The 13,970-nt window shown below is 39.9% G+C and overlaps 2 protein-coding genes across 4 annotated transcripts; one reads left to right on the top strand and one right to left on the bottom strand.

The window, feature by feature from the left end:
- Positions 1 to 1,715: 1,715 nt before the first annotated feature.
- Positions 1,716 to 5,160, top strand: LOC4350729 (receptor-like protein EIX2). Of its 3 annotated transcripts, XR_010737632.1 has the most exons (3): positions 1,716 to 3,258; positions 3,338 to 4,063; positions 4,144 to 5,027. XR_010737632.1 is itself a non-coding variant. In XM_066305477.1 (2 exons), the coding sequence occupies exons 1-2, from the start codon at positions 1,836 to 1,838 to the stop codon at positions 4,148 to 4,150; spliced, it is 2,235 nt and encodes a 744-aa protein (XP_066161574.1). In that variant the 5' UTR covers positions 1,716 to 1,835; the 3' UTR covers positions 4,151 to 5,027. The 3 variants fall into 3 exon arrangements, 2 of the variants coding, with proteins under 2 accessions (XP_066161574.1, XP_066161573.1); XM_066305477.1 differs by having other exon boundaries at positions 1,716 to 4,063; XM_066305476.1 differs by having other exon boundaries at positions 1,716 to 5,160.
- A 110-nt stretch (positions 5,161 to 5,270) lies between these two features.
- On the bottom strand, positions 5,271 to 9,974 carry LOC4350728 (probable CoA ligase CCL6). Its single transcript, XM_015761355.3, has 19 exons — positions 9,758 to 9,974; positions 9,487 to 9,550; positions 9,258 to 9,347; positions 9,084 to 9,140; positions 8,945 to 8,993; positions 8,671 to 8,747; positions 8,415 to 8,454; positions 8,233 to 8,327; positions 7,969 to 8,133; positions 7,713 to 7,823; positions 7,538 to 7,625; positions 7,383 to 7,449; positions 7,201 to 7,276; positions 7,001 to 7,118; positions 6,497 to 6,742; positions 6,265 to 6,404; positions 5,997 to 6,179; positions 5,784 to 5,903; positions 5,271 to 5,625 (listed from the first exon to the last, which is right to left on the bottom strand). The coding sequence occupies exons 1-19, from the start codon at positions 9,904 to 9,906 to the stop codon at positions 5,575 to 5,577; spliced, it is 1,986 nt and encodes a 661-aa protein (XP_015616841.1). The 5' UTR covers positions 9,907 to 9,974; the 3' UTR covers positions 5,271 to 5,574.
- Between the last annotated feature and the right edge of the window lie 3,996 nt (positions 9,975 to 13,970).

Raw genomic sequence — 13,970 nt, 5'->3', positions numbered from 1 at the left:
AACTCACACGACTAATTAATTAATTAATGTCATTATTTATTAAATAATTAATCATTCTTTCTTTCATTGGTGTCATTAGCAAGTTAATTAACAAATAATCATGATGATTAATTATGGCATTAGCCTATGCCAGTCACTTCGCTGGGCATCCAAGCGGACCAAGCGAACTCGTCAGCCGGCGCCGGCAGCCCGGCAGCGAGTTCGCATCATGCGCATGCTGCCACGAGTTTGTAGAGCATAACTGTAACTGCAACGATGGTATATTTTTGTCATTTAGTATATTCCTGTAAGGGTTTTTTTTATGTTCGGAGGAATTCGGAGATGACTCCTGGTCGGGCGTCCGATCGGGGGGGGGGGGGTAAAATCGGGCGCTAACATTAACATGACGTCAGCGCTCGATTTACGTGTAAAATTACTTTAAACTGATTTATCTCTTAAATTACTTAATCAAATTATGATCCGATTGTACCATTAAATTCGTTGCAATTAAATCTTTATAACAAAACCACACATGGATATATTCTGATGAAAAAAAAAGTTTATTATTGAATTATTTTTAAATATTGCACGATGTTCTACCAGGTATATCGGAATTGTTTCATTAAGTAGATTGAAAATGTTTCACTCATTTAAATCGGGTGTTATTTCACCATATATAAAAACAATGTTTCAGCAAATAGCGAAAGAATGTTTCAGTTCTTTACATAGTGAAACATTGTGAGTACACTATGTGAAATATTTTTCGGTGGAACAAAAAATAAACCAAATTCCCTTAATAGGAGGTTTCCAAAATATGTGGGTTTTTTTGTTGCAATGGAATGTTTCGTTCATTGCAACATTAGATATATATAGTGAAACATTGTGAGTACAGGTGAAACATTTTTTTGGAATAAAAAATAAACTAAATTTTCTTAATAGAGAGTTTCCAAAATATGGGGTTTTTTGCAAAAGAATATTTTAATTCACTACATTATTAAATCAATAAATAGTGAAACATTGTAAATATACTAGATAAAACATCTTTTATGTAAAAAAGGAGGGAGAAGTAGATGGGTTTAGCAGATACACACGTGGGAGGGGTGTGGGAGGGGTGCGTGGCCAGTCGCCGGAGTAGAGCATTTTCGGAGGAATTTGTATTCATTGGAATAGAAAATTAAGGTAAGGAATAGTAAGTCTCATCTTTTTTCCTGTACTCCTGCTTATCCGTTAAAATTTAAATTTTAACTTTAAATTTAAAGTTTATTTTAGAGTTTTTTCATCAAAGTTTATTAAACTTTTTCAGTATTTGCTTATATATCATTAAGAACACGTTTTATTCATAAATTATTTATTTTTGTTTGTAAATATGTTGTTTCGCTTATTCCCCGAATAAGGAAAATGATGGGACCGTAATGTTTGTACACATTAATTCACAGGAATATACAACTTGTAGAAAATGATATTTTCTTTTGGTTTTTCTATACTTCATTAACACTCATATAAATTGATCCTTAGAAATCCAAATCTTTTGTTTTTCCACCGAAAGCTATAGAAGCCCTGAAAATGTGAAAAGAATATATATTTTCGAAAAAAGAATCCGTCAAAAAGTAGCCGAAAACTGCGCCGATTTTCCACGGAGTTCGGGTTCGTCTACCTCGCGCGCCTCGATGATACATCCGGTCAACGATCAATCAACGGACAACGACTAGACCTTCACATCCATCATCAATGGCGGCGAGGCTCACATCCATCATCCATGGTGGTGGGGGCGGGCGGGTCAGTGATTGCAGCCGCCTACATAGACGAACGAACCGGTCGCCGTCGCCGTCCATGCTAGTCCACGGCCGGGGGCCGCCATGTCCGCGCGCCGCCTCGCCGCGACGTTCTTGCTCGCCGCCGCCGCCACCCTGTCGCTGGCATGCGTGCCGGAGGAGCGCGACGCGCTGCTGGCGTTCAGGGACGGCGTCACCGGCGACCCCGCGGGGCGCCTCGCCACGTGGCGGCGTCGGGGAGGAGGCGGCGACTGCTGCCGGTGGCGTGGCGTCCGGTGCAGCAACCGGACGAACGGGCACGTGGTGGCGCTCCGCCTCCGCAACGACGCCGCCGCCGCCGCAGGCGGCGGCGGCGCGGAGCACGACGACCGAGGGTACTACGCCGGCGGCGCGGCGCTCGTCGGCGCGATCAGCCCGGCGCTCCTCTCCCTCCGCCGGCTGCGCCACCTCGACCTCAGCCGTAACTACCTCCAGGGCTCGCCGCCGGGCCCGCCGCCGGCGTTCCTGGGCGGGCTCGCGAGCCTCCGCTACCTCAACCTCTCCGGCATCTACTTCTCCGGCGAGGTCCCACCCCACCTCGGGAACCTCTCGAGCCTCCGCTACCTCGACCTCTCCACCGATTTCTCCCCGCAGCTCGCGCGCTCGTCGGAGCTCTCATGGCTCGCCCGCATGCCATCGCTGCGCCACCTGAGCTTGAGCTCGGTCGACCTGAGCAGCGCGCGAGACTGGCCTCTCGCCATCGCCATGCTCCCATCCCTCACAGCCCTCCACCTCTCCTCCTGCTCGCTCCCGAGCTCGAGCACGCAACAATGGCGGCGGCTTCTTCCTCGCAACCTCACCAACCTCAAGTTGCTCGACCTCTCCATGAACCACCTCGACCACCGAGCCGAGCTCGCCTGGATCTGGAACATCACGAGCCTCACCGACCTGAACCTGATGGGGACCCACCTGCACGGCCAGATCCCCGACGAGCTGGACGCCATGGCATCCCTCCAGGTTCTTGATCTCTCCTACAATGGCAACAGGGCCACCATGCCAAGAAGCCTGAGAGGCCTCTGCAATCTGAGGGTGCTAGATCTCGATTCGGCCCTCGACGGCGGCGACATCGGCGAGCTGATGCAGAGGCTGCCGCAGCAGTGTTCATCATCAAACATGTTGCAGGAATTGTACCTGCCAAACAATGGTATGACAAGAACCTTGCCGGATTATGACAAACTGATGCATCTGACCGGGTTGCGCGTTCTTGATCTCTCTTATAACAATCTCACTGGTCCGATACCGCGGTCGATGGGGAATTTGTCAGGTTTGGACATTCTTGATCTGTCTTTCAATAACCTCACCGGATTGATACCGGCAGGAGAAGGGTGTTTTGCAGGTTTGAGCACCCTTGTGTTGTCTGAAAATTTCCTCACTGGACAAATCCCTGAAGAAATTGGGTATCTTGGTAGCTTAACCACACTAGACCTCTATGGTAACCACCTCAGTGGACATGTTCCTTCCGAGATCGGTAAGCTCGCTAATTTGACTTACCTTGACATCAGTAGAAATGATCTTGATGGTGTGATCACTGAAGAGCACTTTGCTAGATTGGCGAGGTTAACGACGATAGACTTGTCTCTGAATCCCCTCAAGATTGAGGTGGGTTCAGAGTGGAAGCCTCCCTTCAGTCTCGAGAAAGTGAATTTTTCGCATTGCGCAATGGGTCCTTTGTTTCCTGCATGGCTTCAGTGGCAGGTGGATTTCTCCTGCCTTGATATCTCAAGCACAGGTATAAATGATACGCTTCCGGATTGGCTCAGCACTGCATTTCCAAAGATGGCAGTTTTGGATATCTCCGAGAACTCGATATATGGCGGGTTGCCGGCAAATTTGGAGGCCATGTCAATTCAAGAACTCTATCTCAGTTCAAACCAACTTACTGGGCACATACCAAAGCTACCAAGGAATATCACCATCTTGGACATCTCCATAAACTCATTGTCAGGGCCTTTGCCAAAGATTCAGTCTCCGAAATTGCTATCGCTAATTCTGTTCTCAAATCACATCACAGGTACAATTCCTGAATCCATCTGCGAATCGCAGGACTTGTTTATCTTAGACTTGGCGAACAATCTTTTAGTTGGAGAACTACCCCGATGCGATTCGATGGGAACCATGAGGTACCTGCTTTTGAGTAACAATAGCCTCTCTGGTGAATTCCCACAATTTGTGCAAAGCTGCACAAGTTTGGGTTTCCTGGATCTTGGATGGAATAGCTTCTCTGGAACACTGCCAATGTGGATTGGGGACTTGGTGCAGCTACAATTTCTGCAGTTAAGCTATAACATGTTCTCCGGTAATATTCCAAACATCTTAACAAAGCTCAAACTCCTCCATCATTTGAATCTTGCAGGAAATAATATATCAGGAACCATACCTCGGGGTTTGTCGAATTTAACTGCTATGACACAAACAAAAGGAATAGTTCATTCATTCCCTTACCAAGGGTATGCAAGTGTAGTTGGTGAGCCTGGAAATAGCTTGTCTGTGGTCACCAAGGGCCAAGAACTCAACTATGGTGTTGGAATTTTGGATATGGTAAGCATTGACTTATCACTCAATGACTTGACTGGGATAATTCCAGAAGAAATGATTTCTCTTGATGCGTTATTAAACTTGAATCTATCATGGAATCGCTTGAGTGGCAAAATTCCAGAAAAGATTGGGATCATTCGGTCGTTGGAATCGCTTGACCTATCGAGAAACATGCTCTCCGGAGAAATCCCTTCAAGCTTGTCAAATCTGACATATCTAAGCTTCTTGGATTTGGCTGACAACAATCTTACAGGAAGAATACCGTCAGGATCGCAACTTGACACCCTCTATGAGGAGCATCCATATATGTACGGTGGCAATAGCGGCCTCTGCGGGCCGCCTCTTCGAGAAAATTGTTCAGCAAATGATGCATCAAAGCTAGATGGACAGGAAATAGCTGAGCGTGACTTTGATCCAATGTCCTTTGGTTTTGGACACTGTTTGGGGTTCGTGTTCGGTCTATGGGTTGTGTTCTGCGTCCTATTGTTCAAGAAATCTTGGAGGCTTTGTTATTTCTGCTTCATTGACAGAATATACGATCAGATATATGTCTTTTTAGTTCTTACATGTAAAAGATTTGGCAGAGGGTGATCTGTTATGTAGGGTTAAAAGCAAAGCATTATGAAGTTGTTGACACTTGAACTTGAAGACATGATACTGAAGAAGCATATAGCAGCATCTTACTCTGCTATTTTTGATCCATTGAAGCAACTGTCAAGAATATCAGACTATGTCTAATTGTATATAGCTCTTGGTTTGAAAATAATAATTTTTGCACTCCTCTTAAATGAATGTATTTCTGAAGACAGAGAATTAGTATTTCACATTCTATCCACATTTTATATCTAATGAAAATCGCATCAGCACCTCTGTTATGTAACAAAGGTGAATAGTGCTAATGCCAGTTTGCAACTTTGCATAAATGCAGATTTTGCACAGTAAGAGTAAATCAAACATTAAGCTTTTCAGTTCAGATTAGGATATGAATTTTCTCCTTGAAGTTTTACAGCACTCATTTATATATTTGTGTTCTTCTGAATGCAGAATATTATGTGTCAAACTCAGGCCCTGAATGACAGAATAGTATATATATGTATATTAGTTCTTACATCTAGAGACACAACAGATAGGCTTTAACTCTTTATCTTAAAAAGATAGGCCTTTAACTCTTGAATCATGATTATTGATATGTACATGATTCCTTCTGAATAATCATGAAATTCAATAACCACTTGGTTCTGTTTTACCATCACTGTTTATTTCCCACCTTGGCATCCTTGTACAGCTGATCAATGCAATCCTGCATTAAAAAAATGTGCTACCATTATCCACATGCTTAGTCTTATAAAGATCACCAGAATAATGTCATGAAGAACTTCATTCACATGTTTGCATCCGTAAAATAAATCATAAGAACAAAACCAGGAAATCATGGTTATAGAGTTTGTTCTCTCTAACCTTGTAATATTTGAGCAGCTGGGGTCTCTTGAGCTTAAAAGTTGGAGTCACCAGGTCCTTCTCTATGCTGAATGGCGTTGTCTCTAGGTGAATTGCCTTTAGCATCTCAAATCCTCTCAACTGCATGGCACAAGAATAATGTCTTATGAATTGTCATTAATCATGAATAGAAGTTAACTTAAATAATAATTTCCATGACGGTTATCGGCATACCCCTAGTCTTTTGCCAGTTTTGTTTAGCTCATCCTGTATGTACATTCTTGCCTTCGGATCGTTGCACAATTCTGCAAAGTTACCAGTCTTGTTGTTTTGTGCAGCCCAATCCTCAATGGCCTGCTTCTCAGGGACAACCACAGCAACAAGGAAGGACTCAAAGCTGTTTCCATAGACCCAAACCTGATTCAAAGATGATTCTTGGTGAGTTGAACCTCAAAAAAAATGTGTTACTACTTTGACTTAGTTTTTGTTTCAGTTGTCATACTGATGTAACGAGAGGAGACTGCACGTATGCGCTTTCCAGGACCTCCACTGCTACATACTCCCCTTGGGACAGCTTGAAAATGTTCTTCTTTCTGTCGATGATCTTCATTGTGCCGTCTGGTTGCCACTCACCGATATCACCTTCATACATAAGATGATTGCTAATTTGAGACAATTTATCTCCACTGTCAGATCATTCAGTAAGGCGTGAAACTGAGGGTAAATGACTTTACCTGTATGGAACCAACCATCTGAGAATACTTCCTCGGTGAGGTCAGGGCGCTTGTAGTACCCGGAGAACAAGGTGTGACCCCTCAAGCAGATCTCACCCCTAGGCACATTTGAGAGTGCGTCATACCCCATTTCTGGAATGGATTCTAACCGTGCCTCGATTGTCGTCACAGGAGGACCAACTGATCCAATCATTGAGAAAACATTGGCGATTGATGTGAAGCATCCTGAGCAACTCTCTGTTAGCCCTGCATACCAAGAGCATGGTGAGTGATATGCTTCTCGGGATTGTACAAGTAAGTATATTTATGCTATGAGTTTATGATTAAGATTACTAATGCTAATTTGGAAATTAAAGAAATACAAGCATTTTACATCTTTTAAGTCCATAACAGGTCAATTACTGAACTGAATCAGGACCAACTAACTAACCATGCTAAGTTGCTATATGGTTATGATGGGTCCAGGTTAAAGTCTACATTTTCCACATGAATTTTGGAACTCACCATATCCTTGTACAAGTACACTGCAGCTGGTAACCCGCATGAATTCTTCGACGTGTCTTGGCAAAGGTGCTGCTCCTGATAGAAGGAGTCGTATCCGGCCTCCAAGCCCTTCTTTTATCTGTAACATAAATGATAAAATTATTTCATAGATGTTCTAACTAAGGGGGAAAATGAAAAGTTGTCTTAAAATCTGCACGTACTTTACTGAAAACTATTTTGTCAAAAAATGGCGAGGCTTCATCCTGTTTCAACCCTTTCCGCAAATTTCCAAGTTTGCTGATGAGTGATGACAATGTGACAGATTTAGTTATACGAGAACTGTAAAGTTGGACAGGATTAAGTGATACATGTATTTTCAATGTTTTTTATAAGCAGTACTTACTAGTTGTATGCATACTGGAAAAGGCTTTTGGCTATCATCCCTCCAGACTGAATTTTCTGATTAATACCTTCAATTCATGATATTCCCATATTACCGCTAATCACAAAATGTGGTTGCAATTGAGACAATTATTTGACTTTTTTTGTGCATTTTACCTGTGTATATACGATCATAAACACGAGGGACACCACAAAATACCGTTGGTTTCATCATTTGCACATCCTCCATGAGATACCTAATGTCCTGGTAAGAAAGTGGTTTGTGTCACCTGCCAGATGGTCAAAGAAGATAGTCTACAGAATTATTCATCCTTCATTGTGCTGCTCATACCGCTTGCCAGAATCCAATGGAGGCTCCTTTAGAAATGCAGTAGTTTCCAATTACTTGATCAAATATGTGAGCTAATGGGAGATAGGAAAAGTAGGAATCATCTTCAGCCACCTGCATAAATATTAGTATTAACTATGGTCAGAATAACATCTCAGGAAATATATAAAGATATTGATATTTAATGGACAAGCTATGATCAATTCTTCATTAGTTATTGAGAACTGCAGCCTGCAGGTGTTTGATTTAAGAGGCTTACCACTTTGTCTGTCACTTTCAGAAGATGTTCTGTGGTCATAACACCGGCAATTAGAGCTCTGTTTGTGATTATCACACCCTTCGGGTCTCCAGTTGTTCCACTTGTATACATGATTGTGCAAATGTCATCCTTTTGTTTCTTGGGAAGTTCATAGTTTTGCTTTCCCTGAGAAAATAACTTACCACTTGTAAAAACACCTATGATCCTGTAATGAAGTAAATATTTTGGCTTGGAATAAGTAGCAAAATAGGAATTCAGACTAACCATTGAAGAAAATTCTTCCCAAGAAAAGCAAGATACTCCTAACTGTTCAGCTTCTCTTTTCAGTTCACTTGTCACATCTCCAAAACTAACTATTGCTGAAATTGCACAAATGAAAGAAATGAATTATATAAAACTACATATAGGCATCCTGATAGGTCCGTGCCAGGGTCCAGATAACTAACCTTTGATGTGGGCTCTGCACCTCTTGACTACAGATAATACCTGAAGATTGCAATTCAACTACTTGTTAGATGTAAGATAAAATGATTTGTAGAACTGATCTTCTCAACTGGTTACAAGTTCTGCTTCTACTGTATCAGGTACTGAGTAACTATTAATCAATCATCATATCATCAGCTTTAAATTTGAGGCGCATTTGGCATGCCAGTTAATACAGTGCAGAACAGAATATTTTTCAAGGATCATTTCTTTGCTTACTGATTGTATCTTGCTTTCCTGCACAAATGCTATAGAGATCTCAGCATGATCCATTATGAATTCAACTGCATTTGCACCTGCAATTTATTTGAAGGCACTGAACCAGTCAGTGCTACATTATAAAGTACACTAACAGATACCACGGATAATGCTTGTTTTATCTGAGCATTTTTATAAAGATGTATTTTTTTACTTCATGTTTTATTCTTAAATTATGTGCATTCACATAGCTGTTTTTGTTAGTGAGTCGGTATTTGTGGCATGGAGAACCTACCAAGGGTGTCATACAGTGGAACATAGCATATTCCTTGGCTGTTGCAAGCCTGAACAAACAATGAAATTAAAGTAAACCCAACATCAGGTTACTCTTTCAAAACAATTCTTACACACACCAAAAAAAATGATGAATTCACCTGCATAGCCATAACCCATTCTGGACAGTTTGATCCATATATGCCACAGTGACCACCCTAACCACACAGATCAACATTATCTTCAGTAAGTACTTACATATATGTACAGAGATCAACATTATCAGAAGAAAATCCCAACATATATGTACAGAGATATCAACATCGTTTGCTCACCGGCTTGACACGTAAGCTTCTGATGGCTGATCCAATCTTAATGACCTTCTGGTACACTTCTTCATATGTTAGCCACACATAGTCACCAGCCTAACAATTGTTTTTTTTTAAAAAAAAATGCACCATCTCAAAATAAAATCAAAACACATTGAATCATAAGTTTTTTTTAAAAAAATCTTAATCACTAAGAATCTGAATGCCTCTTATCACATATGCAGATTTGACATACCTTGCCATCTGAAACTTTGCGCTGGCCCAGCATCTTGTTCTTGGGGTACTGCTTGACTGCTCCACTTCAAGAACAGAAACAAGCCAAAAAATATGAAAAAAAAAATCATCATAATCTCTCAAATCTATCTTTTTTTTTACATAATAACTCTCAAATCTCAAACCTTATAAACTGAAATACAAGCTTCTCACTAGAAAATTAGCACAATCTTGATGAAAGCAAATTGAATAATGCATTGTCAAATTGACCGGCACCATGCCAAGAAACCAACCTGAAGAAGTCCCAAGGGGACAGGATATCTTCAGGGAGCTTCATGAGGCCATCCTTGGAGTAGATGCTCCGGTAGACTGGCCCGGCCGACGGCTTGCCGCCGGCGGCCGGAGTTGCTTCACCCACCTTCACGGTGTACGTCTCCTCCATCCTTTTTCTCTGCAAAGCACAGTGAAAATGCAGATCTTTTTCTCTGCTGAGAATATGGATTGCTAGCTGATGAGAGCTTGAAGATGAGGAGGTTATTGCATTGGAGTGGAGTAGCCAGTGAGATGTGAGGCAGTTATGGCGCTGGTCTGAAGGTTGGTGAGCAATTTAAAGCTTGTGGCAGTACAAATGTGCAAATGCAATGCTGGTACTGGTTACTACATGCTGGTTGGGCTAATGGGGCTTGAGGTGTTAATTTGTTAATCTGACATGAACTGAAATCTGAAGGTCCATATCTGAAGATTTTAGGTCTGGTATCTGAAGATTTTGCTTCTTGATTAGTTAATTACAGCATCTTCATGGCATGTATGACTCGAGTAGGTGTTCCATCTGATTTCTGATCAGTTAAGCTACGACTGGTAACTGGTAAGCAGTAGAAAGTGAACAAAATGCTCAAAAATAATTTATGAATAAAATTTTAGAGTAAATTTTAGTTTTTATCACCTTTTATTACCAAAGTTTTGCTTTGGTCACCTTTTACTAAACACTTTCACTTTGACTAGTTAATTTACCATTATTGCACTTTGGACCACCCGACTCTCTTCTTAAGCTAGTGAGAATTGTCTGCAGTACTGCGAATGCAGAAATAGACATTGATGTGTGGGGCCGGACCTACATGTCATCCACTGCTATTGCATCAGCAGTACTGCAGAGGATCTGCATCCCTTCTTAAGCATATCATCAATCTTGAGTACATCGACTCCCACATGTTGATGAACATAAATATGTACAAGACCACTTTTAAGGTCGAGTAGAAGTTTGAAATAGATGGACAAAAGATCAAGTTGGGGGTGGTCTAAAGTGCCATAATAGTAAAGTTATCTCGTTCAAAGTGGAAAGGTTAGGCAAAATATGGTCTAAACCGAAACTTTAGTAATAAAAGATGAACAAAACATAATGCACTCAAAATTTTATATCTATATTGTTAGCAGTTTAAAAAATAAGATTGTAAAATAAACTTTGTAAAAATCTCAAAATAAATTTTAAAATTAAAATTTTAGCTGCGGCTGGTAAGCCAACCAGCAAGCAATGAAAGCCTGAAATTTGTGTAGGCTAATTTACTTGACTAGGATATAGATGTAGCTCCTGACCTTTTTCAGACATCATAAGGCAGAGTTAAAGAAAACTGTTAAAAGAAATATAACAGTATGGTTAGCTCATGAATTAGGGGTAACTTGCTTTCACAACAATGAACTAATATTAGGGATTAATAATACTTTTTATTCGCGAGAAAAACAAAGACAGCAACATTATTGATTGCCGGAGTGCACATTGAAACAAAAAGGAGACGCTACCAAATACTACTAGCAGATCTGCAGGCGTTGGCAGGTGAGTAGAAAATGGCGGCAATTGAATCCCCATTGCTTCCTGGCTGGCTAGCAGTGGAAAATGCAGGTGCAAGGATCTAACCACTTTGTGCAGCATTTACGCGTGCTTCTTTAATTTAATTGAAACCATCCTTTAGCTATTGCATATTGTCAATTTTTGCTGACCAACTCACTCACAATACCTGATCATTTTGAGGGGGAAAAAAATCACCAAACAAGATGAAAATAAAAAATACTTTTTTTTAATTATGTGAGACACAAACATGTATATACTTATACAAATGCAAGTATGCCTTCTTTAACAAACTCTGAAGACATAAGATGTATCGAGAGGTACCATAATACCTGATAGTACTTGTTAATGATCGTAAATATCACTTATATCTAATAACTTTATAATATTGTATTATAGACCTCCATTCCTAAATCATTGTCGTTTTAGGTTATTCAGCAGGAAAGATTAAGGTTAAGAAAGAAATGATAATATCCTCTATTAAAAGATATATGGTTAGGAGTGAGTGGGTAGTTGGGGATAAAATAGAGAAAATTAATTTTAAATTGATGTGACAAGAAGTAATCCAAAGTGACAATTTTTTAGATAAATTTTAAATCCTAAAATGACAGCTATTATTTTTAGAAATACGTACACTACAAACGCATATGCTCACAATGCACGCGGACTCACCCCTATGAACGAACACATGCACACCTTATCCGTATGAGCACCTCCGGCAGATTGGTCTGAAATATCTTGATATTGACGAAGTAATCACGAATGTCCCTCGTGATCAATGGGTATGTTGCTCACCACTGAAAGAATAGTTAGTTATAAATACGAATACTCATGTGAAGTCTATAACTTAAATCTGGATAGATTGGCTCCACCATAGGAAATCTGATCAGTTTAGCTATGCTCATTTTACAAAGTGACAACTGTTTTAGGACAGATGGAGTACTTGTTGAGGTAAATCTATTGTAATTTTGTTAAATGTGTGCGTGCACCAATATTTAAGAAATTACTGATTGCCAAAGTTTTTTTTAAAAAAATTGATTAAATCTTGTCCTAACATTGATTACTTCTTTAAGAAACATAAAAAAAAATGTTATTCAGAGATACTCCCATGGGCATATAGCTCTATTTAATTTGGCACTGCACGTTTACTCGTAAGTGGTTTGTAAGTGGAGAAATCTGCCCATGGGCATCATTAACTTTCATTTTTTTCAACACAAAATTTTTTTTTGAGGCCTCAGAAATCCGTGACGCTGTACGTGCGACGACTACACGTGGGAGGATTAAATTACGTGTCCCCCGCGCGTGCGTAAGATGGATCGATAGGTCGTGACTAATTTCAAGCTAATTACTCGCTCAGTTTTTTAATATACGACACCGTTGATTTTTTAACAAATTTTTGATTTATTTATCTTATTCAAAAAACTTATATAAATATAATAAAATGTATTCCCTCTGTCTCATAATATAAAAGAATTTGATATTTTGTTTGTACTGTTTGACCACTCGTCTTATTAAAAAAATTGTGCAAATATAAAAAATGAAAGATTGTGCTTAAAGTACTTTGGATAATAAAGTAAGTAAAAGATAATAATAATTTCAAAATTTTTTGAATAAGAGGAATAGTCAAACAGTGCAAGAAAAAAAATCAAAATCCCTTATATTAGAGGACAGAGGGAGTATGTCATACTTCAAGGACAATTGACGATAAATCAAATCCAACAAAACAAATAATGGTTATATAATCTTTTTAATAATACGAATGGTCAAACATATCTTTAAAAAGTTAACAATATCATATATTAAAAAATAGATGGAGTAATTACTTATGCTTATCGAGTTATACTTACTGTATTTAAAGACGAAATGGTTAATTTGTACATACGGTTAATCAGTTACTACCTCACATGATCAGATTGGGAGCTAACTAAGCTTACTGGATGTTTAATAGAGTCCTTAATGGCCGGAATTAATCACGGGAAGAAACAAAGAGTGTGCACGCACTAGCTAGCTGGAGTCAATCAAGTTGATCAGGTCACCAATTTTGTGACTGAGTGAGGTCAGTGACAGGGTTCTATGAGCAATATATGGGAAATTATGTAACCCTAAACCTGAAAACTACCGTGAGATAAAAAAAAGATGTTTGAGATTTATCCGCATCATATGGGTAAACCTTTTACATACAATAAATATGTTCAAATTTGTAGTATACTAGCTAGGTTTATGTTTAATATGTGTTAGGTTTTTATATTTTAAGATGGATAAAGTATGTCGATGCTCCCTACTAACAAGATGGCTTGGTTGAAGGGGCCAACCTTCTTCTCGTTGTTGTTCGAGATAGCAACTTGTTGCATCGACATATCGACACTATCTCTTGCTTAGCTATCCCTTGTTTCATAACCACATTTAAGGAGATGCTATCTACTTCCTTCACCACTAGTTGAGGAAACACTACAATTCCTAGCCATCTACATATCACCAAGAAATTAGATGTAGCGAGAGCATCGTCTCCGTCCAAAACTGTCTTTTTTTTTAAAAAAAAGGGAAAACTGAGGATAAAGCGCCACAAGTACTTTGTTGTGGAGCAACTGTGAGTACATCCCGTTCACATAAAGACCCCCTCAAAATCAGGCGAATTAACAATACATGCTGGAATTTGCGAAGAGGAC

Source organism: Oryza sativa, chromosome 11, assembly GCF_034140825.1.
Source record: "Oryza sativa Japonica Group chromosome 11, ASM3414082v1".
In the NCBI taxonomy this organism is placed as follows: Eukaryota; Viridiplantae; Streptophyta; class Magnoliopsida; order Poales; family Poaceae; genus Oryza; species Oryza sativa.
This window is presented reverse-complemented; position numbering and strand designations above follow the sequence as displayed.

Bases quoted from the DNA above. Each gene is read 5' to 3' on its own strand.
- LOC4350729 (XM_066305476.1), top strand. From the start codon at position 1,836: ATGTCCGCGCGCCGCCTCGCCGCGACGTTCTTGCTCGCCGCCGCCGCC.
- LOC4350728 (XM_015761355.3), bottom strand. From the start codon at position 9,906: ATGGAGGAGACGTACACCGTGAAGGTGGGTGAAGCAACTCCGGCCGCC. The intron at 7,626-7,712 runs GTATGAGCAGCA...CTTTCTTACCAG, and splicing joins CCATTGGATTCTGGCAAGCG to GACATTAGGTATCTCATGGA. The intron at 7,277-7,382 runs GTAAGTACTGCT...ATCACTCATCAG, and splicing joins TTCCAGTATGCATACAACTA to CAAACTTGGAAATTTGCGGA.